At 41.5% G+C, this 26,757-nt stretch overlaps 1 protein-coding gene and 1 long non-coding RNA gene across 5 annotated transcripts; both read right to left on the bottom strand.

Moving 5' to 3' along the window:
• Positions 1–42: 42 nt before the first annotated feature.
• Positions 43–6,079, bottom strand: LOC307213380. Of its 4 annotated transcripts, XR_013837492.1 has the most exons (5): positions 6,035–6,079; positions 5,528–5,788; positions 2,499–4,204; positions 1,194–2,118; positions 43–825 (listed from the first exon to the last, which is right to left on the bottom strand). It is a non-coding gene; the product is annotated as an uncharacterized lncRNA (long non-coding RNA). The 4 variants fall into 4 exon arrangements; XR_013837493.1 differs by having other exon boundaries at positions 5,528–6,075; XR_013837494.1 differs by having other exon boundaries at positions 2,499–3,040; positions 5,528–6,069.
• An 11,235-nt stretch (positions 6,080–17,314) lies between these two features.
• LOC307213220 (p53 apoptosis effector related to PMP-22-like) lies at positions 17,315–24,402 on the bottom strand. The gene is made up of 3 exons (XM_079970985.1): positions 23,952–24,402; positions 20,440–20,583; positions 17,315–19,163 (listed from the first exon to the last, which is right to left on the bottom strand). The coding sequence occupies exons 1-3, from the start codon at positions 24,151–24,153 to the stop codon at positions 18,949–18,951; spliced, it is 561 nt and encodes a 186-aa protein (XP_079827111.1). The 5' UTR covers positions 24,154–24,402; the 3' UTR covers positions 17,315–18,948.
• Positions 24,403–26,757: the final 2,355 nt, after the last annotated feature.

The raw sequence follows: 26,757 nt of genomic DNA, 5'->3' as shown, positions 1-26,757 counted from the left end.
ACAGTGGCTCCCAGTGTAAAGTGAGATGGACATTAGATATTCTGTTGATGAAGTTACAATGGTCTTATCACAGGTCTGAGGCTCTGCCCTTCTTACATACATAAACCCCATGCAGTTTAGAATCCGAGTGATTTATTCACAAGGACGCAGAACAGGTAACAATGAGAACTGGGCCCAAGTATCCCCCTTTTTTTCTGTCCCATTCATCCTATCTCACTGCTTCCATTCTGTATTCTGCACAGGTCCATCTACTGGTCTTAAAATGATTTCTTTGTGCCCTACTTTTTCTAATAAACAGTAATGGCATCCAAAGCATCTAATATATGTCTCCTTACTTGTGCTTAAACAGGTGGATCTTGAGCAGTTTAAAGCACAGCTTGGACAGGGAAAGAGGCATCTCTTAGAAAATCATGGGGGAGGGGGTGGCTCTGAACTTCCTGGGACTGATGGAAGTGAGAGGGATCAGTTTCACTTACGTTGTGTGTCGTTTTGGTACTTCTTTCTTGTTTAGGAGTCACACAGCATTCCCCACATTTATTCCACTTCTTCTGTCATTTTATTCCACGGTTTTTCAGACTCATTTTTTGACTTTCCCCATCATTTAGGGGTTCTCCAGATGACCAACTGGTCAGGAGGACCAGTTCTACCGCATGACCTGGATTTTCCTACCTTCCCCCAGCGATGCAGGGAGATTCCATGCTGTTGTACGGAATCCAATGGAAAGTCAGAGCAGAGGAGCCTCTTATCCAAAAGAGTTGTGCCACCATCAGTTAATAGAAACTGTACTGGCAGATTCCCAATATGATTTTGTGGGTTTGCACACACCTTCTGTTATGTACTGAGTTGAATAGGATCCAAAAGGCAGCAGTCTGATTGGTCCTAGAACAATAGGATTCAGAATGCAGCAGGCTGATTGGTCCTAGAACAATAGGGTCCAGAATGCAGCAGTCTGATTGGTCCTAGAACAATGCAGCAGTATGATTGGTACACAGGAACCACCCAATCCAGCTCCAGGTGGAAGTAAATCTGCAACCTGATTGGCCTACAGGAGAATCCCAGAATTAGCCAATCCTGTGCGGCCCATTGTGTAAATAATGTATAAAATGCAGATATTTTGGGGGAGCATTCATTCCTCACTACTATGAGCTGAATAAAGAGCTTGAAATCCACACTCGACTCCGAATATATTTCACCTTCTATACACCTCCCCCCAATTGCCTATAAACATTCTAACTCCAGGTGCCAAATTCACTTCCAGATAGAACAGCCATTCCTGGAAGATGCTTTGATTTTCATGGATCTCCAAACAGAGATTGTTCAAAATATGTTTTCTTTTTAAGAGACTGCGGGAAAGGTGCCCTCACATCATCACACTTTCAACTGTTATTGTACAGTCTCACGTGGCATTCTTTTCTAAGGTTCTAGAGAAGGATGCAGTCAACTTTGCATGGGGAAAAGCTGTAGTTCAGTGGCAGAGCTCGTCTTTTGCATGTTAAAGTATCAGGCACAAGCCAGGGCATCTTCAGATGTGTTTAAAACTCTGTAAATCCCCTGCCAGTTTATAGAAATAATATTGATGTAGATGGACCAATGGTCTGACACAGTAGGCATGTTCCTAAGCCCCAGAACACTAGTGCCAATTTTTGAGCAATGATAGTAGGTCTTTCTATCACAGGGTCAGTCTTAAGTTTTTCACTGCCTGAGAAAACAGCTAAATGGATGCTTCTGGACCCAGCTGGTCTGTCCACTCTCACCTCACCTGATCAGCTTCCTCCTCAGCTGATGGTAGAAGAAAAGAGCCTTCACGCAGGTGCTGGGTATACACATACGCAAGTCTTTCTAGATCAGTTGTTTTGAGTGGTTTTTGAGGTTGGTGGTGTTGGTGAGGGCAGTTGTATTGCCTACATCAAAACTGCTCAAGTAAATATGCTGCAAGGGATATAGGCAGTGTGACTAAGATTAAGACAATGCCTTCCATGCACACCAGACCTTTAAAGCACATTCAGAGCACATATTCCTGGGAACTGTAATTTGCCAAGGTTGCTGGGAATTGTAGGTCTGCGAGGGGCAAACTATAATTCCCATAATTATTTGTGGGTGGGCTGTGCTTTGAATGTGCTTTAAAGGTCTTGTATGTATGTATGCAGCCAGGGACGCAGGTGGCGCTGTGGGTTAAAGCCTCAGCGCCTAGGACTTGCCGATCGAAAGGTCGGCGGTTCGAATCCCTGCGGCGGGGTGCGCTCCCGCTGCTCGGTCCCAGCGCCTGCCAACCTAGCAGTTCGAAAGCACCTCCGGGTGCAAGTAGATAAATAGGGACCGCTTACCAGCGGGAAGGTAAACGGCGTTTCCGTGTGCGGCTCTGGCTCGCCAGAGCAGCGATGTCACGCTGGCCACGTGACCCGGAAGTGTCTCCGGACAGCGCTGGCCCCTGGCCTCTTAAGTGAGATGGGCGCACAACCCCAGAGTCTGTCAAGACTGGCCCATACGGGCAGGGGTACCTTTACCCTTTACCTATGTATGCAGCCAATATAGTAAGTTATGAGTTTCATCTGAACACAATATCTTACTATATAATAATCTTGTAAGTCTGTCGTCTTGCTACAGTTTGTGTGGCTGCCAATAGGCCACCACAGCAATTCTAGTGTGGTGGCAGCAGGCAGGCAAGGAAGCAGTGCTGGTGGCAAACATCCTAGGAGGTGGGAGGTGCTTGCCAGGCTGCTTTCTGAAGTGCCTCCCACTTCAGGGGCAGGGGTGGCAAATGCAGTAAGCAGGGGTGTCAGCCTCCAGTATTCCAAATGCATAAAGGTTTTGTCAAATACTTGTTCAGAAAACACCCTCCATTGTATTTCCCCCACCCACCCATTTCATCCATTACTGCATTCAATATTGCTTCGCGTCATAATCTTTGTAATAAATCTCCTCCAGGTGGCATATGTGTGCCTAACAATGAGCACAGGCATCATAATAATCTTCAGCCACAGAGTCCAATTTTGGGTGTTGGGTGTAGGTCATACAGTTTAGCATTCTCAAGCAAAGGGAGCTGAAAAGCATAGAATACCGTAATTCAATAATCCTGTTATTAACTTTTTCCCTGACCCCATCATATCTTTTAAGAACGATGTGAATGCTTTGCACTATTATTGCAGTATTTTAATATTCCTGCATTTTCGACTGTGTTTTTGAGTTTTTGTGGTATTGCACTTTACACCAGCAGCACGAGTATTATTACTGCTGCTGCTGCTGCTGTTATTGTTACTGCTTGTATTTTTGAATCACTACTTGGGTCCAAGAGAAGGATGGGGTGGGCCAGGCATTCAGGGCCACCATTGGCAGGATCAAGGGTAGAAGAAGTATTTTGTGACGAGGTAGCCATGCACCCTAGGAGATAAGCAAATCTATGCCACGAAGTCTTGGTAGCCATGCCAACATACCCTCCCAGCTGGGTGGACCAGATCTGACCCTGCTCCACTCACCTGGGTACTCTCCAGTACCAGCACAGGTTGGAGACGTGGAGGTGGGGGGCGGGGGGGCAATCATTCATTGGGATTCCATGTCACACACCATAAAATCAATTCATCTGGAAGATAGGTGTGAAGGTATGAACCTGATGTTGGACCAGAGAGACAGAATGGGGATTTTTGGGTGTTCGGTATTTCCTATATCATGTCTAGCAATTTTGTGGGAAATTCTTCATTGCAGAACCAGGAGTGGCAGCTTCGAGAACATGAACTTTCTTCTTGAAATAATAAGCAGCATTTGGTGTGGCTTTCAATAGCTGACTAGCTGCTGACACAGAACCAGTTTCTCAAAGAATCTTTTGTCTTCTACAATATATATGGAGTCTCTGCCCCGCCCTCCTTCCCTGGCAATCTTTCAACAGAACACCCTTTGAATACTGTATCCTCTGTTCTTATGCAGCCACAGGCACCATCCAAAGACAAGAGGGAGCAATCAGCCAGCTTGGGGGAACTGAGAAGTGTACAAAGTGCAAAACAAATCTTTGGGCAAGGGGACCAAAATGCCCAGTGAGGACTGAGCATGCCCAGTGACCATGGAATATTTAGCAATTGTTGCTGAGAGAGAAGGAAACAGACACCCAGGGTAGAGGGTTAATGGAATGCAGTGTTCTAGAACAGGGCAAGGTTCCAGCCAGGCTTGAATGGTGCAAGCACTCCACATGGCAATATTTTGATGTAGTTCCCACCTGTTCATATAGTTTCCAATTAAAAAAATAATAGAATAAAATAGAATAGAGAAAGATTATCAGTGTGGCATCACAAAAAGAGAGCAAATATAAAGAACATTTTAAAATACTGGAGTTTCATTACTGCATGTGTTATATTCTTCCAGGAGGGTGTGAGCGAGTGCTTTTCTCAGTGCAGACACAACCGTATGTCATTCTGGTCTGGTGCAAAAGTAGTGAGACATAGTTGCTGAAATAAATGATGTTATTTCTGCAAGGCAATTTATGTTTGGTTGTCATCCACTGTTATTTTATTATAACAGACGAGGAGTCTGTGTCAGCGGAACCATCACTGCCTTGATCCTGCCAGGTTTGTACCCCCAGAGCAGAAAGTTGGCTTGTGTTGTTCCCCTTTTATTCCCCTTTATTTTGCTTTCGGGGGGGGGGGAGGAATTACTACACCAGCTCCAGGGCTGGCATAGTTTTTCTCCCTTGTCTGGGATAAGTTGAGGGAACGGGAGGCCTTTGGATCTTATAGACTATTTTGATGGGGAAGCCGAGGAAGAGTAAAACACCCTCTACCCCCATCTACATTCCCCAAAAATGGGCAGTCATCCACAGAAGACCGTGATAGAAACCAGAGTGGACAGAAACACTGTTTACCTTCCTGCTGCAGTGGTACTTATTTATCTACTTGCAATGGTGTACTTTGGAACTGCTAGGTTGGCAGGAGCTGGGACAGAGCAACAGGAGCTCACCCTGTTGCAGTGATTCAAACTGCTGACCTTCTGATCGGCAAGCCCAAGAGGCTCGGTGGTTTAGACCACAGCACCACCCGCATCCCGGTTTATTCTATATCTCAGGGATGTCCAACCAGTAGATCGTGATCTACAGGTTGAATCCCTGGATGATCCTGGTAGATTGTGGGATCCTTATCATGTACAAAAAGTTACAAGGAAAAAGCTAAAAAATCTTTGTGCAATCCTCCCCAAAGAAAGCTCAACGACTCTGGGCAATCCACTCACCCCACACACGCTCCTCCTCCCTCCAATGTCAATGGGTAGATCACTACCAGTTTTTTTATACTGGGAGTAGATCACAGCCTCTTGGGAGTTGGACATGCCTGCTATATCTGATTCCTTTTCAGATAATCAACTCTTTAGCTCCTGCATTTAGTGTAACCAAAAAAAAAAAAAGGCACATTAAACATAGGAGTCAAAGAGATGATTATCTGAAAAGAACTGCTGCCTGACCTATGTTTTTCTGTAATAACAACAATAGTGTAGGACCTCAAAAGCACCCTATATCATCCAAGGACTGTGCAGATATTCATTATCAAGTTACCTGTGAGCATTCCCAGTTTTCTTCTTTTTCTGGGGGGGGGGGGGGCTTTTGCTTTCCTTTCTCCCACACCTTGTATTTCAATGGAGAAAAATAATATAGGATAATTGTGCCTTTTGTGAAGCCAAAAGGGGGGGAGGGATATAACTCAAAAGCTGTCTTCTCCTAAATATTTGGATTGCTACAGCTGCATCTCCAATTTGCGCTGGGTATGTGAAATATTCACATGGAAGGTAAGAATCTCCACACATTGCCTTTGAATCTCTAAGTAAATTAGACAGACAGCAAACAGAGAGAATAAGGGAAGGGCCAGACAAATTATAGAACATAATTTGCAAGCTGAAACAGAAATGGTTCTTTAGCAGCCAGCAGAAAGTGTTTGACGAACAGAAGCTAAGCCGAGAAACTCTACTTAACAGCAGAACTATGTGCAGAATTGCAGCTACAGCAATTCAACCATAATAAAAAAATAGTGAGCCATATTGTTAACTCTACACAAACTAGCCAGACCTGATATACATGTCCCCTGACTCTCCTAGTGCTTTACAAGGGTTTCACAGCTAGATGTGTGGGAAAAGGAATCATATGACTGCTTCTTTATCTTGTGGCCACATCCATTTTCAACAACATTTTTTTTTAAAAAAGCATGGGTGTGTTTTAAATACCACAGCCACTGGTGTCACATTCTGAAAAGCAAGCTGACTTTCAGATAGGCCAATCAGATGTTTTCTTTGCTTTGCAGGCAGCTGTAATTAACATGCTCTGAATTTGCTCCAGGTTCAGGAGGAAAGCATGCAAATCAGCTCTGCTGGGTCAGATCAAAGGCCGGTCTACTCCAGAATTCACTGGCCCATCATTGGGAATCCCACAAGCAGGACATGAACACAGCAGCACTCTCCTGCTAATGATCCACCTCAGCTGGTACTCAGAGGTACACAGTTATTACTAAAGGGAGTATAACTTTCATGGGTAGTTGTCACTGGTGGCCTTATTTATTTGTTGCATTCAAATCCTACCCCTTTCTCCAAGGAACTCACTGAGATGTACATGGTTCTCCCCTTCCTTATTTAATCCCCACAACAACCCTATGAGGTAGGCTGAGAAGCAGTTACTGGCCCAAAGTAACCCAGTGAGTTACGTGGCTAAGTAGGGTTTTGAACATGGGTCTCATTCCTAAGCATTGTAAGATGCTTTCTTCTTTTTTTAGATTCACATTCACAAATGCTATGTGTCTTACATTCCTCCAAATGACAGAACTTCTGGGAATGTCCCCATTCTGTAACCCAGGAGAGCCATTGCTAATCAGTGTAGACAGTACTGAGCCAGACAGACCAATGGTCTGACTCGGTACAAGGCAATTTCCTGTGCTCAGATGTTCTCTGCATTCACAGTGTACTCCGAGACCTTTGTTGTATGTAAGGCAGTCTTTCTTGTTGTATGACTTTCCTCTTGAGTGTGAAAATAAAGCTCTTTTGGTTCTGCCTGTCTTGCAGGTCCTAAGGCAACACCCAGCGACTTGCCCTGCATGACTGTGGTGCTCATTCATCAAAGCAAAAGCATCTCTCCTTCTCAGCTCTATATCTGTTTCATATCATAGGAGCTGCCAGCCAACAGCCAACCACGGTCTGTGCTGTGCGACTAGAGGAAAGATGCTGTTTCTTTGCTACTGTATATAAATTGCCAAACTTTCCAGCCCATCCTCCATTAAGTGAAGTGGGTTGACTCTATGCAGCCAAAAAGCTCAATCTCTCCCCACCCCATTTTCTTACTGTTACTACAAACTAGCACAGTTTCTCTTCTTCCTCTTTTGCAATTTCCTGTTCAGTGTCATTGTGGGCGTCTTTACCATGCTAGCATTTCTTTGGACTCTTGTTGGCAGTTGCCTAGAGGGAGGTGGGTGGTTCTTAATAAGGTGATCTGATGGCATCTGGGAAACCATCTGCCTCCATCGCCTTTGGTGACCAGCTACAATTTAATGCTACCCTGTTTGCATCTTCAAAGCACTTTAAAGATATTATGATTCACAGTTCTTCTAGATTACAGTATACATAGTCATAATTGGCAAATGGCTGTCTCGGTTTGGTGCACGTAGAGAATATGAGGTTTCCCAGCAGCTATGCAATGCATCCCTGAAGTCTTGGCCTCTTGGGTCCTTAGGTGACATTCTGAGCTCAGCAGCCTCACACCTGCCTTCTGCCTTCTCTGCGCTCCAAAAGAGCTTGTCTCAATGCATGTGGGGGCATGCCTGCAATACCATGAGTCACTGTATCATCTGCACTGGCTTCAAGATTGAGAGCTGAAGCAGTTGGACCTGTACAGTGGTACCTCAGGTTACAGACGCTTCAGGTTACAGACTCCGCTAACCCAGAAATAGTACCTCGGGTTAAGAACTTTGCTTCAGGATGAGAACAGAAATCGTGCGGCGGCAGCGGGAAGCCCCATTAGCTAAAGTGGTACCTCAGGTTAAGAACAGTTTCAGGTTAAGAACAGACCTCCGGAACAAATTAAGTTCTTAACCCAAGGTACCACAGTATTGCCATATGCAATGTGGTTTGGGCCAGTGTCCATTTGAGGTCCTATTCCTCTGCACCACACCTCTCCTAGTCATTGCACTTCTAACCAAGAGAAGGCAGGTCTTTTAAATTTCAATTGGGCTATTGTATATTAACCAAATCTCATAATTTCATAATTATTTTATATTATCAAGGGAATTGCTGTAAGGTTAGAATATAATCACACCCAACCCTCAAGAAGTCGTCCACCTAAGCATCTACCAGTGGCATCTGACCACCAGGGACAAGATGGGGCCATAGGAAGGCATATGCCACCTAGATGTTGAGACAATGTTTCCCACCCCATTTGTTGTCCCTAAGGGTCAATTGCTGGACAAGGGACATGGAGATGGAGATGGTGATTGGAACTGGGCTTTAGAGCAGAGGTAGTCAATGCTGTACCCTTTTTAGCCCAGCCTGCATGACCAATGGTCAGAGATGATGGAAGTTGTAGTCCACAACATCTGGAGAGTGTCACATTGGCCACCCCTGCTCTAGAGCAAGTACATCAGCTGTAGCAGTACTCACGAAAGATAGCTTCTTCACAACCAATGTGCATAATGTGTTTTACTGCAGCCACACTAGTGTAATGCATGGCATTGGAAATGGGCAATGAAATGTGCCAATCAGCCATGGTGGACTCTGCAGCTGAGGTCCCTGAGTGCTTGGGAATGCCTGTCAAGTCTACCCTTCAGAGTGATGTGTTTAGCACAGCAAACTACATCCTACTTCTACCCTTTCTCTTACTTGCTATCCCTCCATGCCCCCCCATCATATCTTGATTAAACTTAAAACAAAATTAGATAGATAGCTTGGAAAGGACATCAAGTCTCTTTATAATGCAATTCAGTTTATTAAGTTCCACAAAATGGAAGTCTTTGACTCCCTTGAAATGTTTGCGGCACGGGTTTGTCAAAACCAGTTGGGAAAGTCGGCCTGGCAAATGAAAACCAGGGCAAGAAGGTGGAGTTCCTAAACGCAATTATGAGGCTTCAAAACACCACTGCAGCTCTGCCATGGGAAATAGCTGTGTAACTTTGATTTCCAAGCTGGAATGGCTTCCCTAGCATTTGTCTAAATGCCCTCCAGGGATTTCAGGAGAACAGCTTCTTGGTACAAAGGCGTTGTTTATTGAGAGTCTCATCCAGTGAGGTGTGGCTTCATCCAACCTCCGCTCAAGGCAAAGGCGCAAAACAAGTTTCAACAGAGGTCTGAAATTGTCATGGGGAAGATTTCTGCTGATTCAGGTTTTCAGTGTTCTGAAAGCCTTTTTAAAAGAAGAAACAGAACACCCTGGCTTCCTCAAAGTCTGGAACCTTTCATAAGAAAACACTAAATTCTAAAATATGTGTGCATGTATACAAGTCAGTTGGATAGTGACACTATTTCTAATATTTGACAACATGCTACAATACAAATGGTAGAGAACTTGGGCTAAATATTATCCATGGTGAGCCGCTCCCTTATCCTAAACACCAATCCACAAACCCTATGTTTCTCTCTCTTTTCATAACATTCCACCACCCCAACTCTTCCTATCTCTTTCGATTTTCTTTTATCATTATTTTGTTACTGATGCTACGAAGTCCAGCTTTTTAGCCATAGCCAACCAGGTCTATTTCTGATATAGGTTTGAGATGATAGAAAGCTCAGGACACGCGAGCCTGCCATATTTGTCTCCAGTGCCATCTCTCTCCCCCCCCCCCATACACCCTTTCACCACATTTGTCAGAAACAAATATACCGTAAGTGGAAGTTGTTAAGTTAGAAGAGGGAGAAGGAGCAGAGACAGTGGAGCCTAGGAGATGTGACAAGCCAAGAGGACAGGAGTTTCTGCATTTTCCTCATTCATATATTAGGAAACACTGGCTGATTAAAAATAATAATGAGACTGAACGTGAGTCTTTTTAGTGATGTGACAAGAAGTAAATTGATCTCATGCTATCTGTCTCCTGCTGAATACACTGAATCTTTCACAAAACAGTTAACTTGTGGTATGAGTACAGAATGCTTGTGTTTCATTTGGCTCAGGTTTTGGATGAGTAAGAGACACACCTGGGGAGTGTCTGTGGGAGAGAAGAAACACAAGTCTAGGCGTATTATCACATCATTTCCATTTCCATCTGCTCACATTAAAAACCCTATTCAAGATTGAAGCCTGGTCCCTTTTTAATTTATATTATCATCATCATCATCACTACCACATAGTCAAAAGGTCTACTCTTAAAAAAAAACAAAAAACTTCAGCTAAAGAACAGATCTATTCTGCCTCATGGTGCCTTTTCAGCTGCTTCCATCTTTCTTGGTTTCATAACATTTTAATTTTGCAGAAGTCCCATAAGTAAAGAACTCCCCCCTCAGGCCCAGTGTGAATTTGGACCAAGTCGCTCTGTCACACCCAAATCGGTTTCAGATATTGTTGTGAAGCTAAATGAAATAAACACAAAAGGCTGCGATAAAACTTGTGTGTGTGTTTATGAGTATGTAATGCAAGAAACGGGAACTGTATTTTATATCTGTGTCCAAGCCCAGGAATATTTAATGTGGGCTGAGGGTGCAGAGTGAGGTGCTCATCAGAACTACTAATGGCTCTGGGACAGTCTCTCCTGACAGGTAGAGGTTACCATACCATAGGGAGACAGTCACCACAGGTGATACAGGGTTGGCTCAGTGGGGTTGGCCAGTGCTGGGAGGAAACTCCCAGCCCAGCCCAGAAGCTTGTGAGTCAGAGGTGAAGTGGTTTGGACAAGGGAAGAACAAAGCACTGTGGAATCTTTTTACAGGCCATTTCTCCTACCACCAATATGCTTGCAAGTAATGGGCCACACAGGTATGGAGACCCAGAATAGCCACATCTTTACCTCACACCATGGAAGTGCAGGGAAATGACCATTAGGGTGAAAAAGTGAGAGATTATAATTATTGTTATTTGTTACATTTATCTATCATCCTTCATCCAAAGATCACAGGATGGTTTGCATCATAAATATTCCCCACTCACTGTATCACCCTGGAGACATTTTATTCATAGCTACAGACACCACCACCATAACACAGCAATAGGGTTTGACTCTGAGAGCTGGGCCTGGCCTTACCTCTTGCAAGTCAAGTGGCTGTGGAATTTGAAGGCAGGAGGAGAGAGATGCTGAGATAGGAGATATACCATTAAATTCCTTGACAGACTGAAAAGAGACGCCACATCCCCAGTCATCCAGTTTTGGAAGGCAATATTTTAGTAAATAGTAATAGTCAGAATGCAACATTTACAGCCTAAAAATGGGTATCTCTATTCTCTCTGATTGTTTTCCGTTGCATGTCTAAAGGTTTTCCCAAACAATCAAACTCCAGATTCATTTTAGCCTTTGCTAGATACTCCAGAAAGCTCCAAGACTGACTATGATGTCCTATCAGTGCATGATGATGAGTGGAAATTGTCGTGTCTCTGAAGTTTCTGGCAAAATACCCTTTTGTTTTGTTTTTTCAAATAAATTTTTATTAAGATTTTAAAGATTACAGAAAAAGAGAAAAAGTAAGAACAATACATATATAAAAAGAAAAAACATCATCAAAAGCCAGAAAACAAAAAAAGATAAAAGATAAAAAAACAAGTCAAACCTGTACATCACTTACTTACATTTACTTATTTCCTTGACCTCCTCACGCCTCCCATTTTTGTATTCTAATTCAATTTGTTATTTCAGCAAATCCTTCCAACCTTATTTTTATCTTAATAATTTGTCTTAATATACTATAATTTTACATTCTCTCTTTCATCAACTCATTTTAACTTAATCCTTTATGTCATTTCTACTAAAACCGCATAATTTCCTTTTCCTAACATCCTCCTAACAATCCTTAAGTTTACAATATTTTTGAAGATAAACTTTGAATTTTTTCCAATCTTCTTCCTCCAACTCTTCTCCTTGGTCCCGGATTCTGCCAGTCATCTCAGCCAATTCCATGTACTCCATCACCTTCATCTGCCATTCTTCCTCGGTGGGTAGATCTTGTGTCTTCCAATACTTTGCGATGAGTATTCTTGCTGCTGTTGTAGCATACATAAAAAAAGTTCTATCCTCCTTTCGCACCAATTGGCCGACCATGCCCAAGAGAAAGGCCTCTGGTTTCTTCTGGAAGGTATATTTAAATACCTTTTTCATTTCATTATAGATCATCTCCCAGAAGGTCTTAATCTTTGGGCACGTCCACCAAAGGTGGAAGAATGTACCTTCAACCTCTTTACATTTCCAACATTTATTATCGGGCAAATAGTAGATTTTTGCAAGCTTGACTGGTGTCATGTACCACCTGTATATCATTTTCATAATATTCTCTCTTAAGGCATTACATGCCGTAAACTTCATACCTGTGGTCCATAACTGTTCCCCGTCAGCCATCATAATATTATGTCCAACATCTTGTGCCCATTTGATCATAAAAGATTTAACCATTTCATCCTGAGTGTTCCATTTCAACAGCAAGTTATACATTCTTGACAAATTCTTAGTTTTAGGATCTAACAATTCTGTTTCCAATTTTGATTTTTCCACCTGAAAACCAATTTTCTTGTCCAAATTATAAGCCTCCATTATTTGATAATAATGAAGCCAATCTCATACTTTATTTTTTAGTTTGTCAAAACTCTGCAGTTTTAATCTGTCTCCTTCTTGCTCCAAAATTTCCCAATATTTCAGCCAATTTGCCTCCATATTGAGTTTTTTCAGAGCCTTAGCTTCCATTGGTGACAACCACCTTGGCGTTTTGCTTTCAAGCAAGTCCTTATATTTTATCCAAACATTAAACAGTGCTTTCCTGACAATATGGTTTTTAAACGCTTTGTGTGCTTTGACCTTGTCATACCACAAATATGCATGCCATCCAAACACATTATTGAAACCTTCTAAATCCAAAATGTCCATGTTTTCAAGAAGCAGACATTCTCTTAGCCAGCGAAAAGTGGCTGATTCATAATAAAGCTTCAAGTCTGGCAGGGCAAATCCACCTCTTTCTTTAGCATCAGTTAAAATCTTAAATTTTATTCGAGGTTTCTTGCCCTGCCAGACAAATCTCGAGATATCTCTCTGCCATTTCTTGAAACAGTCCATCTTGTCCAAAATTTGCAGTGTTTGAAACAAATATAACATCCTTGGCAATACATTCATCTTTATCACAGCAATTCGGCCTAGCAATGATAACTTCAAATTTGACCATATTTTTAGATCTTTTTTCACTTCGATCCAACATTTTTCATAGTTATCTTTAAATAAATTCACATTCTTAGCAGTCATATTAACCCCCAAGTATTTCACTTTCTTAACCAATGTTAGACCCGTCTCCTTCTGAAACCTCTCTTTCTCAATCACTGTTAAATTTTTCTCCAACACCTTAGTTTTCAGCTTGTTCAACTTAAAACCCGCAACCTGACCAAATTCTTGAATTAATTGCAATACTCTTTTAGTGCTGGATTCTGGCTCCTGTAATGTCAAAACTAAATCATCGGCAAAAGCTTTCAGTTTATACTGTTTGGCTCCGAGTTGTATGCCTTTAACCAATTGGTCCTTTCTAATAATATTAAGCAAAACCTCCAGGACCGATATAAAAAGCAATGGAGAGATTGGGCAACCCTGTCGTGTTCCTTTCTCAATCTTAAACTCTTCTGTTACTACATTGTTCACAATTAACTTAGCTTTTTGTTCTGAATAAATTGCACCTATACCGTTTTCAAAACCTTGGCCTACCCCCATTCCCTGTAGGTTTTTCTTCATGAAACTCCAAGAAATATTATCAAAGGCTTTCTCTGCGTCCACAAATATCAAAACTGCTTTAGTATTGATATTCACTTGTAATTTTTCTAAAATATTAATTATATTCCTTGTGTTATCTGACAAATGTCTCCCCGGGAGAAAGCCTGCTTGATCTTTATGGATTTCTTCTACCAAAACCTTTTTTAATCTCTTAACCATAATTTCAGCAAAAATTTTGTAATCCACATTGAGCAAAGAAATGGGGCGGTAGTTCTTAAGCTGTGTCTTCTCCAATTCTGTTTTCGGTATAAGTGTAATATAGGCTTCTTTCCACGACTCTGGTGCCTTTTCCCCCTCTAGTATTTCATTACAAACTTCCTTCAAAGGCTGTACTAACCATTCTTTCAAAGATCTATAGTATCTTGAAGTCAGCAAAATACCCTTTTGAGTTTCATTTCGCCTTAGCCTACAAGGAAACAGGGACTGATGAACTAGTCATGAATACTGCTTCCAGTCTTTACTCACTAGTGGACAAGACAAATATTACTACTCCATGAATGGGACTAAATCCAGCCAAGAGACAAATCAAATACATTCCCAGCCACATACAGAGAGGTGCAAGACACTGTGATGGGGATCTACTAAGCAAAAGAACAAGTCCAAAAATTCAGCCTCCTTGGGGCCCTCCTTGAAATAAGGTTTCCAATCCCATACTTCTAAAACCATGGCAGACATCATCATCCTTTTGTGTTTTGTGTCCTTGTTGTGTTTAAGCACAGTGAATTAACTGATTGCTGTTCCATAACTACAGCCAGCTGAAAGTTCCCTCACCACTTCCTGACTTCCCTCCCATGGTAGTCAACATGGTACCCTCCAGATGTTGTTGAATTACAGCTCCCATCAGCCCCCCCCCCGCATGAACAAGGTCAAGAATGAATGGGAGTTGTATTCCAGAAACATCTGGAGGGCATCACATTCTGCTTCCTTAGGAGAAACTTTGTGGATCTCTGTTAGAAAAGTATATAGAATTCTAAGATATAAAGCTCTCACCTTGCCAGAACTTGTGTGCAATCCAAATCCACTCTGCATGCTGAAACATTCCCTGAATTTTCAGCATCACTTTATCCGTTCTAAGGCAAGGATGTGCAAACTCTGAAGGCTGAAGGTAATTTGTCACCTCATTATGACTAGATGTGCTCAAATTATGGTTTTGAACTATTATGTATTTGCACTAAAATAATGACGAAATGAACATTCCAGTGCTGTCACTAAAAGCATGCTGAAGGGCAAAGAAAATTGTGACCATTTCCTTGCATTTAAGCACAAACAAACAAACAAAACCTTCTGTACTCATAGAAAAGAGCCAAGTATTAATTTGCAAAGCCCTGAACAACTTGGATCAGAGATAACTTAGGGACCACCTGAACCCTGATATCTCAGTTTGATCACTGAAAGATCTTTGGTTTTCCTCCAAGTTAGTGAAGCTATCTGGTGTCGACAAGAAATTGGGGCCTTCAGTGCAGGGGCAGACTTCGGTAATCTTTGGTTATATGGTGCCCTGTGTGAGGCCAAAATGGATCTTTTCAGTTATGGATCTTCTCAGTTTTGTGCCCCATCAGCTCAACACCCTGTACAGGGGAACTGCTCACAAGGCTCTATATCTGGAACTGCTTCAGTGCTATTGGTCCAGACTTGTGGACTGCCCTTCCAATAGAGATTCAGCAGACACATTCAGTACAGTGGTACCTCGGGTTAAGTAGTTAATTCGTTCCGGAGGTCCGTACTTAACCTGAAACTGTTCTTAACCTGAAACACCACTTTAGCTAATGGGGCCTCTTCCTGCTGCCGCGCTGCCGGAGCACAATTTCTGTTCTCATCCTGAAGCAAAATTCTTAACCTGAAGCACTATTTCTGGGTTAGCGGAGTCTGTAACCTGAAGCGTATGTAGCCTGAAGCGTATGTAACCCGAGGTACCACTGTATTAATTTTTAAATATTTGCTGATAACATTTCTATCCTGCCAGGCTAACTTAGACAATTAAAGACATTTATTTCTTTTATAGTTAGTGGGTGATCTGCAGGTTTGGATTATTCTATCATTCTCTCTCTCTCTCTCTCTCTCTCTCTCTCTCTGTGTGTGTGTGTGTGTGTGTGTGTGTGTGTGTGCTGTGCAATGATGCAATATTTTTATACTTGTGAAATGGAACTTCTCCTCTCCTTCACCTGTTCATGCCTCATGCTCTCCCTAAATCTGCTCTGGAGGGTTACAGGAACCCCTAGTACAGATTTAAAGTTAAGCAGTGGGGGGATGACTCCTGCTGTGCAAGCAGAAATCCTAATAATGAGTTACTTAGCACTACATTGGATGCAGCCTTAAGTATATATATATATTTTACAAATAAATAAATAAGAAGCATACTATTGAAGGACATCTCGACATAAAAGTTCATACTATTGTCTGTTGTTTTCATGTGTTTCCGGTTTTAGATTGTGAACCCTCAGGATAAGGAGCAGGATAAGGATAAGTGCCACTGTATTCTGCTCTGGTCAGACCTCACCTGGAGTACTGTGTCCAGTTCTGGGCACCACAGTTCAAGAAGGACACTGACAAACTGGAACGTGTCCAGAGGAGGGCAACCAAAATGGTCAAAGGCCTGGAAACGATGCCTTATGAGGAACAGCTAAGGGAGCTGAGCATGTTTAGCCTGGAGAAGAGGAGGTTAAGGGGTGATATGATAGCCATGTTCAAATATATAAAAGGATGTCACATAGAGGAGGGAGAAAGGTTGTTTTCTGCTGCTCCAGAGAAGCGGACACGGAGCAATGGTTCCAAACTACAAGAAAAAAGATTCCACCTAAACATTAGGAAGAACTTCCTGACAGTAAGAGCTGTTCGACAGTGGAATTTGCTTCCAAGTAGTGTGGTGGAGTCTCCTTCTTTGGAGGTCTTTAAGCAGAGGCTTGACAACCATATGTCAGGAGTGCTCTGATGGTGTTTCCTGCTTGGCAGGGGGTTGGACTCAATGGCCCTTGTGGTCTCTTCCAACTCTATGATTCTATGTTTCTAGGACCTCCTACATCTCTTCTTTGTAAAGTGCTATGCACATTGATGAAACTATACACACCTTTTTGCAGGTAGGACAGGAGCTTCTGAGGTGGGGAATCAGCCCAATGTCAAAACCCCACCTGCCATTTGAAGCGAGAGAGGTTGTGTTGTGTAATGCTTTTCATAGTGTGCTTGGCAATCCAGATACAAGATCCAGGTGGGTGCCAACGGGCCACTAATTTTTCATGGACCTGCTGCTTCATGTTAATGGAACTGGGAGGGATAGATTCCAAACTGCATTTCTGATCTAGCAGAACTCCAAAGCATATATTTAAATGAATGTGCCATTTCATGGGCTTCAAAGGCAACGTTTCCACATGCCTAAGCTGTTGTGGGTCTCTGCCCTTAAGCATTTTCGTATCAATCCAACACATTTTTTAACCATACAGTGGGAGACAGCAACTTTTTATTAATCAGCTTTAAATATACAATATAAACTTTAACATGCAGTTAAATTATGTCAGAACAGTGTACTTGGGTTGGAATTCAACTATTCAAACCACAATTACAGTTGGTTTAACACTTAACTAACACATTATACTGTATAATATACAGAACTTAGTAGTGACATAGTTCCTGCCAGTATCTTACAATATCTGCCAGTATCTTACAATATCTAAGGCTACAATTCTATACATGCTTAATAAGCATAGCATTAGCCTGTAAGATGGTCAGGATAAATGATGGGGGAAAGGGAAAACAGCAGTAACAATGCATCAACAGGTGGGTGGGTTTTATTTTTTCCATCTCCCCTCTCCCCCAAAAAAGAACAATTCCTGCAGGCATCCATGATATAAAGGAACTAGCTATCAAACGGTCTGTTCCTTGTGAGGCAGTTTCCAATTCAGTACCTACTAGGCTTTTCCTCCCTGCAGCACCAGTTATATAATAAAGAGGGATTGTGCTACTTCTCACCAATTGTTGTGCAGAATTACAAATATATTACAAAATAATTACCTCAGTGAAAATATCATCATAAGGACTTTTGCCACTTTCTCCCCACCCCCAAGCACTGACCACTGAGGATAGCTATGTGATTATAAAGCAAATGTATAAACGAAAAGAGATTAATACAAAAGCATGGTAGGAATATTAGCAAATGGTTACCTTGCATAGCTTTGCTTCTGTCTTATGAAAGAGCATGAATTAACTCGTGCCATTTTGTCTGCAGCCATTTCTCCCATTATGGCTTACACAGCGTATACGCAACACACAAGTAGGCAGGTGAAATTCCAGAAATGGAGATCAATGAATTTCAATATATTTTCATGTGCTTAAAATTTCATTTCTGGTGGCATGAGTAGCAAACACCAGCAGAATTTGGATACCTCATGAGGGAATTTTTTTCCTGCAATATAGGAACACCTGAAGGACTGTAGATGCCAGAGAATCAACTGATAAAACTCATCCAGTTTCAATTAACATATTAAGCAACTAAAACAAACATTTCAGTATTTCAATTCTTAGGATTTCCATTAAGTTGCCAGGTTACCTTCACTAAATAATGCTACCACTGACAATTTCTTCTTCCACAAATTATTAAAAATCCACTGGTTAAAACAAAAGGATGTATGTGGAATGTTCTCAACCACAATGGGAACCAAATTCCCTTTCAATTGTAACAGATCAGATTCATTTAAGTATGCACGATTTAATATGTAAGTCTTCAATCACACCAGTTGATTAGTGAATGCTTGATTGGTCTACTCTGCCACAGAAAGGCAATTACACTGTAACCTGACCGTTAAACAGGAAAGGTAAAAATTTTTGGTTCTTCCTAGGAACCAAAAAGGTGTATTTAAAAATCTGACTACATCAAACCAAAAAGGAAAATGGGAATAACGTATTGTTTTTAACACTTTGGCATATTTTTCAATGTGTTTTAAAAAGCTGTTAAGCCCCTCTACTGCTTCAATGTTTAGCTAAGGTGGTGGTGGAGGCTGAGGGATATTTTAGTCTGCACATAACCGGCATGCAAAAGTTTAGGAAATCAATAACATGACTCTGTTGCTCTTCCTAGAAGTTATGCATAATAAGGTTTGACATTTCCCAAAATATGATCTTCATACAGGGGGAGGCAGCAAAGGAAGAATCCCATACCTATACCCATAAGACACATGGTCCACCCAAAGCCATAGGACCAGCTGAGCTCATTCCTTATACCTCCTGGGTAATTTTCACGTAAATATTTTGAGACCATTACAGCGTAGATGACAAGGCCCATGAGAGAGAATACAGCTGCGAGAAAGAAAGAAAAAACACTTTAAGTAAAAATGAGTGGTGGTGAAAACAGAAACAATATAATTCCTTCTCATCATGAATTAAGATCAAGTTAGTGCAATGCACTCTACACAAGGTTGCCCTAAAAGAGTGTTCAGAAACTGCAGCTGGTGCAAGAGACAGCATCCAATAAATTTCTGCATTCGTTCTGCATTCAGACCATATTATGCTGTTCTTATATCAACTGCACTTGCTTTCAATTCGTTTCCAGGTTCAGTCCAAGATGGTGGTTCTTCTCTATAAAGCCCTAAAAGGTTTGCAACCGAGGTATCTGAAAGGCAGTCTCCTCCCATGGGAACCTCCCGTAAGAACCTCTTCCCTGTCTAAGATTTGGTTGGTGGCAATGCAAGAAAGGGGCTTCCCTAAATGGCTTCAGCCCAATATACCTGAAGGAGCATCTCCACCTCCATCATTCAGCCTGGACACTGAGGTCCAGCACCGAGGGTCTTCTTCTGGTTCCCTCACTGCCAGAAGTGAAGTTACAGAGAACCAGGCAGAGGGCCTTCTCAGTAGTGGTGCCCGCCCTGTGGAACACCCTCTCATCAAGGAAATAAACAACTATCTGACTTTGAGAAGACATCTGAAGGCAGCCCTGTTTAGGGAAGCTTTTAATATTTGATGAATTATTGTATTTTAATATTTTGCTGGAAGCTGCCCAGAGTGGCTGGGGAAACCCAGCCAGATGGGTAAGGTATAAATAAGTTGCTGTTGTCGTTGTTGTTGTTGTTACTTGTGGCAGCATCCCACGTTTGGAATTCCCATCCAAAATAATGGCTAGTTACAGCTCATAGGAACTGGAGTTTAAATGGAGAGTTCCAGATTCCCCATCCCTACTCTTAAAGAAGGTAGCAGAGAGAAGATTGGGTGGTTGGAGATTATGGAGCGGACCACCCATGAGGACAGTGATGATAAAGCGATAAAGACGTAAAATGCCTGGTTTAGGAGGCATCAATTCCTAAGGCATTATATATATATATATATATATATATATATATATATATATATATATGGTTAACTATTTTGTCATGTGATTCTGTAATTATTACTGAGCTGCATCTTTGTGAATTCATGCCACTCTGCACCACCACACCCACTGCAACTATGCAAAAGGACGCTCCTGATTCACTGTGCACTTTAAGAAGGTCTGTTGCTCTTTCCCTGCAGCTAAAGAAGCAACTACTCTCTCCAGACCAAAGCCAGGAATCCACCCTTTGCACTGAAAACACAGCCTTACCCGCAACAAAACACAGGCCTCCGATGCCTCTGATGAAGTTGAAGCGAAGTGTCGGGATGGCAAATGCAATGATGGCCAGGGCAAAACAGATCACTATGATTACAAATCCAACAAAGAAAGTGGCCGCTGCAGCCTTACCCCAGGCTGAAAAGAAAAATAAAAGTTAGCTGCATTTTGCTCTCTGTTATTCCAAGATAGCCGTACAAGTATATGCAGTGCTTTTTTTTCCTAAAAAAAATGTTTGCGGGTACTCTCATTTTCCTACTCATATTGAAATACTACCCCTCAATGAGGCTAAATTTAGATTCACAAAATGTTTAGGGGTGTGCGTACCTCTGCGTACCCCCAGGGGCAGGAAACCACTGAGTATATGTAACAGTTAAAGATGATGTGTGTCCTCCCCTTTTTGTATGAACTGGGCTTTTAACATAAGTCTGGTGATAGATACTAGTTTTTTTCTTCCAAACTACTTTTCCCTCTGTTAAGCTGGATTGCCAGGCTATGGTATTGTTTCAAAAACTTATTTGTCCAGAGGTGACTGTCAGACAAGCAAAGCTTGGCTCAAATGACTCTTGGTTGTCTTAAGAACTGTTGTATGTCTTTAGCCATAATAATATCCTGTCACATTAACACACTGTGTGTAGAAGCTGAAGGGAATAGGGGAGGCAGGAATAACCCCAAAGTGTCAGGGAGATAGCAATCCAGAGTACACATCTGCCTCTAGTCTTTGGGTGTCAGTCGGGAATGAATGAATAAATAAATATTTTAAAGAGTCGCCTTGGGATTTTCATATACCTTCATGTAGATGAAATCAATACTAAATCAGTCAGGATCTTAAAAACTTGAAAAGCAATGTGTAATGTTGCAGAACATCTGCTACTGAAATGAGTATTTAAAACACACACACACACACACACACACACTGATTTTAATTCAGGTATTTAAAGTTTTTGAGGCAAACTGTTATGCCCATTATATTATGTGCCTGAGCGTATAGAGTAGGTGGGTAAATAGGTACATAGAACTGCATTACTGCTGTTTAATGATCCCACTGGCTTTTTAAATTGAACAACACAGTCAACTGAAATTTACTCTCTCTGTCTCTCTCAATCTATTATACTTTCTATGGGAATTGTTGGTGTCCCAACAGGCATAATCTTACAAGAGGCATTCCCCATTCCCTAGCACTTGAGAGAGAATGTATTTTTAAAAATAGGAGTTGCAGTTTGCAGTTTTGCTAAGACACACACACAAACATGCACACAAAATAGAAATATGTAAAATATACCAGCCAATTGATCAGGGGCACCTTTTTAATTGATCAAAATGGTTTTAGTCTATTAAACTAACCAATTAATTGACTAAATACTATTGAAGTCTTACTGTATCATATATGTGTATTTGCATAGCTTGATTAAAATGCTGGTGTTATTTTGGAACAAAATAATGAAAAATAAACAATATAGAAATTATTTCTAACATATTTGGAAACTTTAGGCCTGCAAAGCATCTCAGGTTCTGCAAGGTTTTTCTCATATTGTCACCCAGCCAATGCTGGTCAATTGTTCTAAGAAGGAGAATGGGGGAAAGGCAGTCTTTTGGGGGAGAAAAGACTAGGGAGACAAGATGCAACCCAGAGATCTTTATCTAACTCTCCATCCATCTTTTATGGTGGTACTGCGTTGCTGGACTACCTCGCTCATCATGCTTGACCATTGGCCATGTTGGCTGGGGATCATGGAAGTCCAACAACATCTAACATGGCCACAGGCTCCCCACAGATGTATAATGGCATTTGGCTCAAAGCCAAACAAAAATATGGAAGAATCTGTATCAGAATAATGTACACACTATACCTTTAAAGCACATTCAAAGCACATTCTTTCCCTCAAAGAATTCTGGGCACTGTAGTTTACCAATCACAGATTTGCAATGCGCTGTAGTTTACCAACAACAAACTGCAGTGCTGAGAATTCCTCAGGGAAAAGAATGAATTTTAAAACATAAAACATAATTCTAAATTTTGCTTTCAGGTCAGTATGTATAGAGATTACAGCCTTAAAGTAACGTCCCCATCTTTTACCACCTAGCAGAGAGAGTTTCACATTTATTTAATATAACTGTACATGCTTAAGAATGGCTGAAACATTACATACAAACCACAAAGGAATACTTATAAAGCTAAATTCACATTTCTTATTTAAAGGGTGAGGAAGAAACAGAAGTATTTTGATCATTGAGTCCTAAAATCAGTTCCCAAACTTGACAGGAGAACACTAAGAATTAACATATCCACCAGGGAGGGGTGGTGCTGTGTGTCAATTGACCAAAATGGTGAGCACTTACTTTTTACTAGTAGTTTTGCATTTTTACATATTATGACCAGCTCATAAATTGACCCAGCCCACAACCCAGATTTTCACTTCCTATTTTAACATTTTTTTCATCCTGACAATTATTGCAATTGCTGATTAACCCAACATAATCTCTTGTGAATCACAAGAGGAAGCAGAAGGAAGTCATATAGATTTCAAAATTGATGTTATATGGGAAACAGGGAGTCCATATTAAGAAGATGCTTAAGGGAGGCCTTCATCCCCGGGCATATCTTAAGAAAGAGATGAGGAATGACATCTTAGAGTAGACCAAAGTTATTCTACTGTAGATATAGATTTGCTAAACAGAAAATTACCCAAAGTGATGGTTTTGATATACATTACACCATTTGTCCAAATAGATTTCCTTCCTATTCATTAATATTATGCTTTCCCCACACAGTTCAACACAGGCTCTATCACATGATTCTTCTGAATATGCAAAGCTCAGTTCCACACAACAATTCTTTACAGTATGCTTTCTTTTATGGATTCTCTGCCTGATGACATCTCCATGTCTACCCAAAGCTATTTCTTGTCATGGTGGAAAGTCCAGGGGAGATAAAAAGGAAGCTGTTAACCAAACTTTGCTTATATTGTCAGCACTTGTTCTACTGTCATGGATATAAAATCGCTCCTTGAAAGCCTGAGGGAAGATTACTCATTTATGTAACTGGATTTTGCCTCATTCTAGCATTTCAAGATCACTCCTTGTCATAATTGCTAAAATTCATTCTTAAAAATAATTTCTGAACATTTATATTTTGAAGAAAAGTTTAGGAGATATTGGTCAAAGTGAGCAGAAGCACTCAAGTCCAGAATAAGAAGAAAACATTGCACATATTTACCAATGAAAGGTAATTACTTACTTCTCTAAGCTCTCCTTTCAAATAGGAGATGATAAATTAGATAGATGAGAGAGAGAGAGAGAGAGAGAGAGAGAGAGAGAGAGAGAAAGAAAAAGATGATAGATGATGATAGATAGATGATAGATAGATAGATATAGATAGATAGATAGATAGATAGATAGATAGATAGATAGATAGATGGATGATAGATGATATAGATAGATGATGTAAAGCTTGAGTAGACTAATCACGATCATTGGATCATAGTCTTTACCACTGTGATTCTTACCAAAATCCATGAGCGATATGCATTCCCATTCTTCTCGTTCAGTACATAATCTCCATAACGAGCCTTGTTGCATAAACGGTCGGGTTTCTGAGTTTACCCAGCCCCAACCAACCAGTGCAATGATACCAAAGATCATTGCTAAGCCCAGAAGAAGAGGCATGATCCATCTGCAGCGTGTATAGTCCAGACCATACTGAACCATCTTGTTTGGGTCTTCTTTAGTTGTTTGACAGATAAGCAAAAAAGTCTTCCTACTATTTGCTTCAGCAGCCTGGGAAAAACAGTAGTTTAATAAAGGTTTATGAAAAGTGTGTGTGTGTGTATGCGTGTGTGTGAAAAAGAGAAAGGAAGAAAGACAAAGACAGCGAGCAGCTTTGTGATCCAGACAGGCGCTGAAGGAAAAAGCTCCACCTACATTTCACTGAACAAGTAGCTGCAACAACCTGTTGAGCTGGAAGGAAAATTCAGGGCTGTGCACACCTTGAAACCCGCCCTCCCTTTTCTTTTTCTTTTTGCTACTAATTAAATGATTATTGTGGCCCATTGCCATTAGCATTTTACCCTTTCCTGGCTTTAAGATTTCACAGCAAAGAGCAGTGTGATGTATTGGCGGGAAGAGAGAAAAGAAAAATGGTGAACAACAAAAGTAGCCGTTGGCTTACCTTCATGAAGGATGAACAGAAGGTCATGCCAATACCACTTGAGGGTGATACTGATAGGCTATATTATCCGTACTTTCAAACAAACATTGTTTAATTTTATCTTACTGTAACAGTGATGGCTTCCACTAAATATACTTAGGAGTTGTTCCTTTGGCGAAAAGGCTTAAAATTCTCTTAGAGAAATTGTGGTTTCACAATAATCTGTCAATGAAAAGGAGGCAGTGCCAGCTATGCAGCCAGCCATGTTTTGAGGCTATTTGAGGGGAGTGTGTTTGCCTGAGAGCTTTATGAAATGAATTTTGATTTGCTGAATCCAAATCTGACTTTATCTAAGTCTCCAGTTTAGCATTGACCAGACTCTCCAACATTTCTCCAATGAAAATAGGGACATCCTAAGGAAAAGTGGGACATTCTGGGATCAAATCAGAAACTGGGACAGCTTCTCTAAATCAGGGACATCCCTGGAAAATAGGCACACTTGGAGGGTCTGTGTTGACCCTAAAACCACAGCTAGCAGTCAAGTCAGCTAATGTCAGCTCCTCACCAGCACAAACATGCTCTTGCATATTCACCATTCAACCAATTTAGATGGGGTTTTGAGGGCAACCTAGTGTTAGACCTAACTCTTATCCCAAACCATTTCAGAAGCCTAAGCTGGAAATTTTGAAAATGGTGGCCAACTGGAATTTATTTTGGGCAACAACACAACATCTGCACAAAATATGTCGTGAAACCAATCTTGTTAGTTATGTAGTAGATTGAATGACAAATGATAGACTGTGAGGGCCCCTCAGGCAAGACGCCCTTAGTCAGTCCTTTTAAAATGGAAAGGGTGGGATCATAGACTCCACGCCCCAGCACTGTTGCTGTGGGAGTTACTTCTCCACATGATCCAAAGACAGACAGCAGTTGGCTGGGGAGCAAGGAGGAGCTTCTCATTGTATCAGCAACTGTCTCATGTCCAAAACCGCAGCAGTTTTACTGAGCTGCTCTTTGAGTAAGGATGCATTTGTAAGCAGACCACAGTAATAATTTCCCTTCTGTTGTTTATATATTTGAATGGATACCTCCCATTCTTTCCCCCCTAGTGCTTAAGACTTTTGAAATGTAAGAACATGAATCTTCTAATGCAATCTGCACAAACCTAGTGCCCTTCAAATGTTTTGGACTATAACTGCAAAACATTTGAAGGGCACAAGATTGGCCAAGGCTGTTGTAATGAATCTGCTTGTTGGAGAATTTAAGGCACCCTAATGTACGTTTGCATACTAAATATGTTTTTAAAAGCTGCCGTAATGGCAAAATTGAGAAGAGAAGACTCCCTGGAAAAGACCCTAATGTTGGGAAAGATGGAGGGCACAAGGAGAAGGGGACGACAGAGGATGAGATGGTTGGATAGTGTTCGCGAAGCTACCAGCATGAGTTTGGCCAAACTGCGGGAGGCAGTGGAAGACAGAAGTGCCTGGCGTGCTCTGGTCCATGGGGTCACAAAGAGTCGGACACGACTAAACAACAACAACAATGGCAAAATAAGGAAAAAAATAAGGATGGTAATTAAGGGGCTGTTCTTCCACTTCACTGTTTAGTGATCTGTAGTATGACTTGTTCTTTTCTCCAAGCTGTTAAGTTTAATCAGGAAACTGATTAAACTGGTACTTTAAGATAGGATGCACACAATACTTTTCACATCCTGAATATGAGGAGATTAAAGGGCTGCTACTGACATGTTCATGGTCATCTCCCCTGTTGGTCATTCATTTGGCCAGAGATGCAGAGGTAGAGGTCTTTGGTGCAAGGGGTGTGTGTGGAATTATGGCTGGCATGTATTTCAGTAGTAGTGGCGGTGGCGGGGGTGGTGGCGGCAGGGCCCCACCCTGCCCCTTGTGCATTGGGTGAAACACGTTAAGGATATCCCCGACATCAGGCTCTCAAGATGTTGCTGAACTACAACTCCCATCAATCCCAGCAAGCATGTCCAATGACCAGGGTGATGGTAGCTGTAGTACAGCAAGTTCTTGAGAGCCAAAAGCTCCCCACACCTGCCCTATATGAATGTCAGTGGTGGGACTAGGGTAAGATGTGTGACTTCTGTGACAAGTATAAAGCCCTTCTGTGGGAATGAAAGGCTAGATAAGATGTGATGA

The sequence above is a fragment of the Podarcis cretensis genome, assembly GCF_951804945.1.
Source record: "Podarcis cretensis genome assembly, chromosome: 3".
Classification (NCBI taxonomy): domain Eukaryota; kingdom Metazoa; phylum Chordata; class Lepidosauria; order Squamata; family Lacertidae; genus Podarcis; species Podarcis cretensis.
This window is presented reverse-complemented; position numbering and strand designations above follow the sequence as displayed.

What these genes read in the sequence shown, in the direction of transcription:
- LOC307213220 (XM_079970985.1), bottom strand. Translation starts at nt 24,153, where the DNA reads ATGGTTCAGTATGGTCTGGACTATACACGCTGCAGATGGATCATGCCT. An exon ending in CATATCGCTCATGGATTTTG is followed by an intron (nt 20,584 to 23,951) that starts GTAAGAATCACA and finishes TTTTCTTTTCAG; the next exon opens with CCTGGGGTAAGGCTGCAGCG. An exon ending in AGGCCTGTGTTTTGTTGCGG is followed by an intron (nt 19,164 to 20,439) that starts GTAAGGCTGTGT and finishes TCTTTCTCGCAG; the next exon opens with CTGTATTCTCTCTCATGGGC.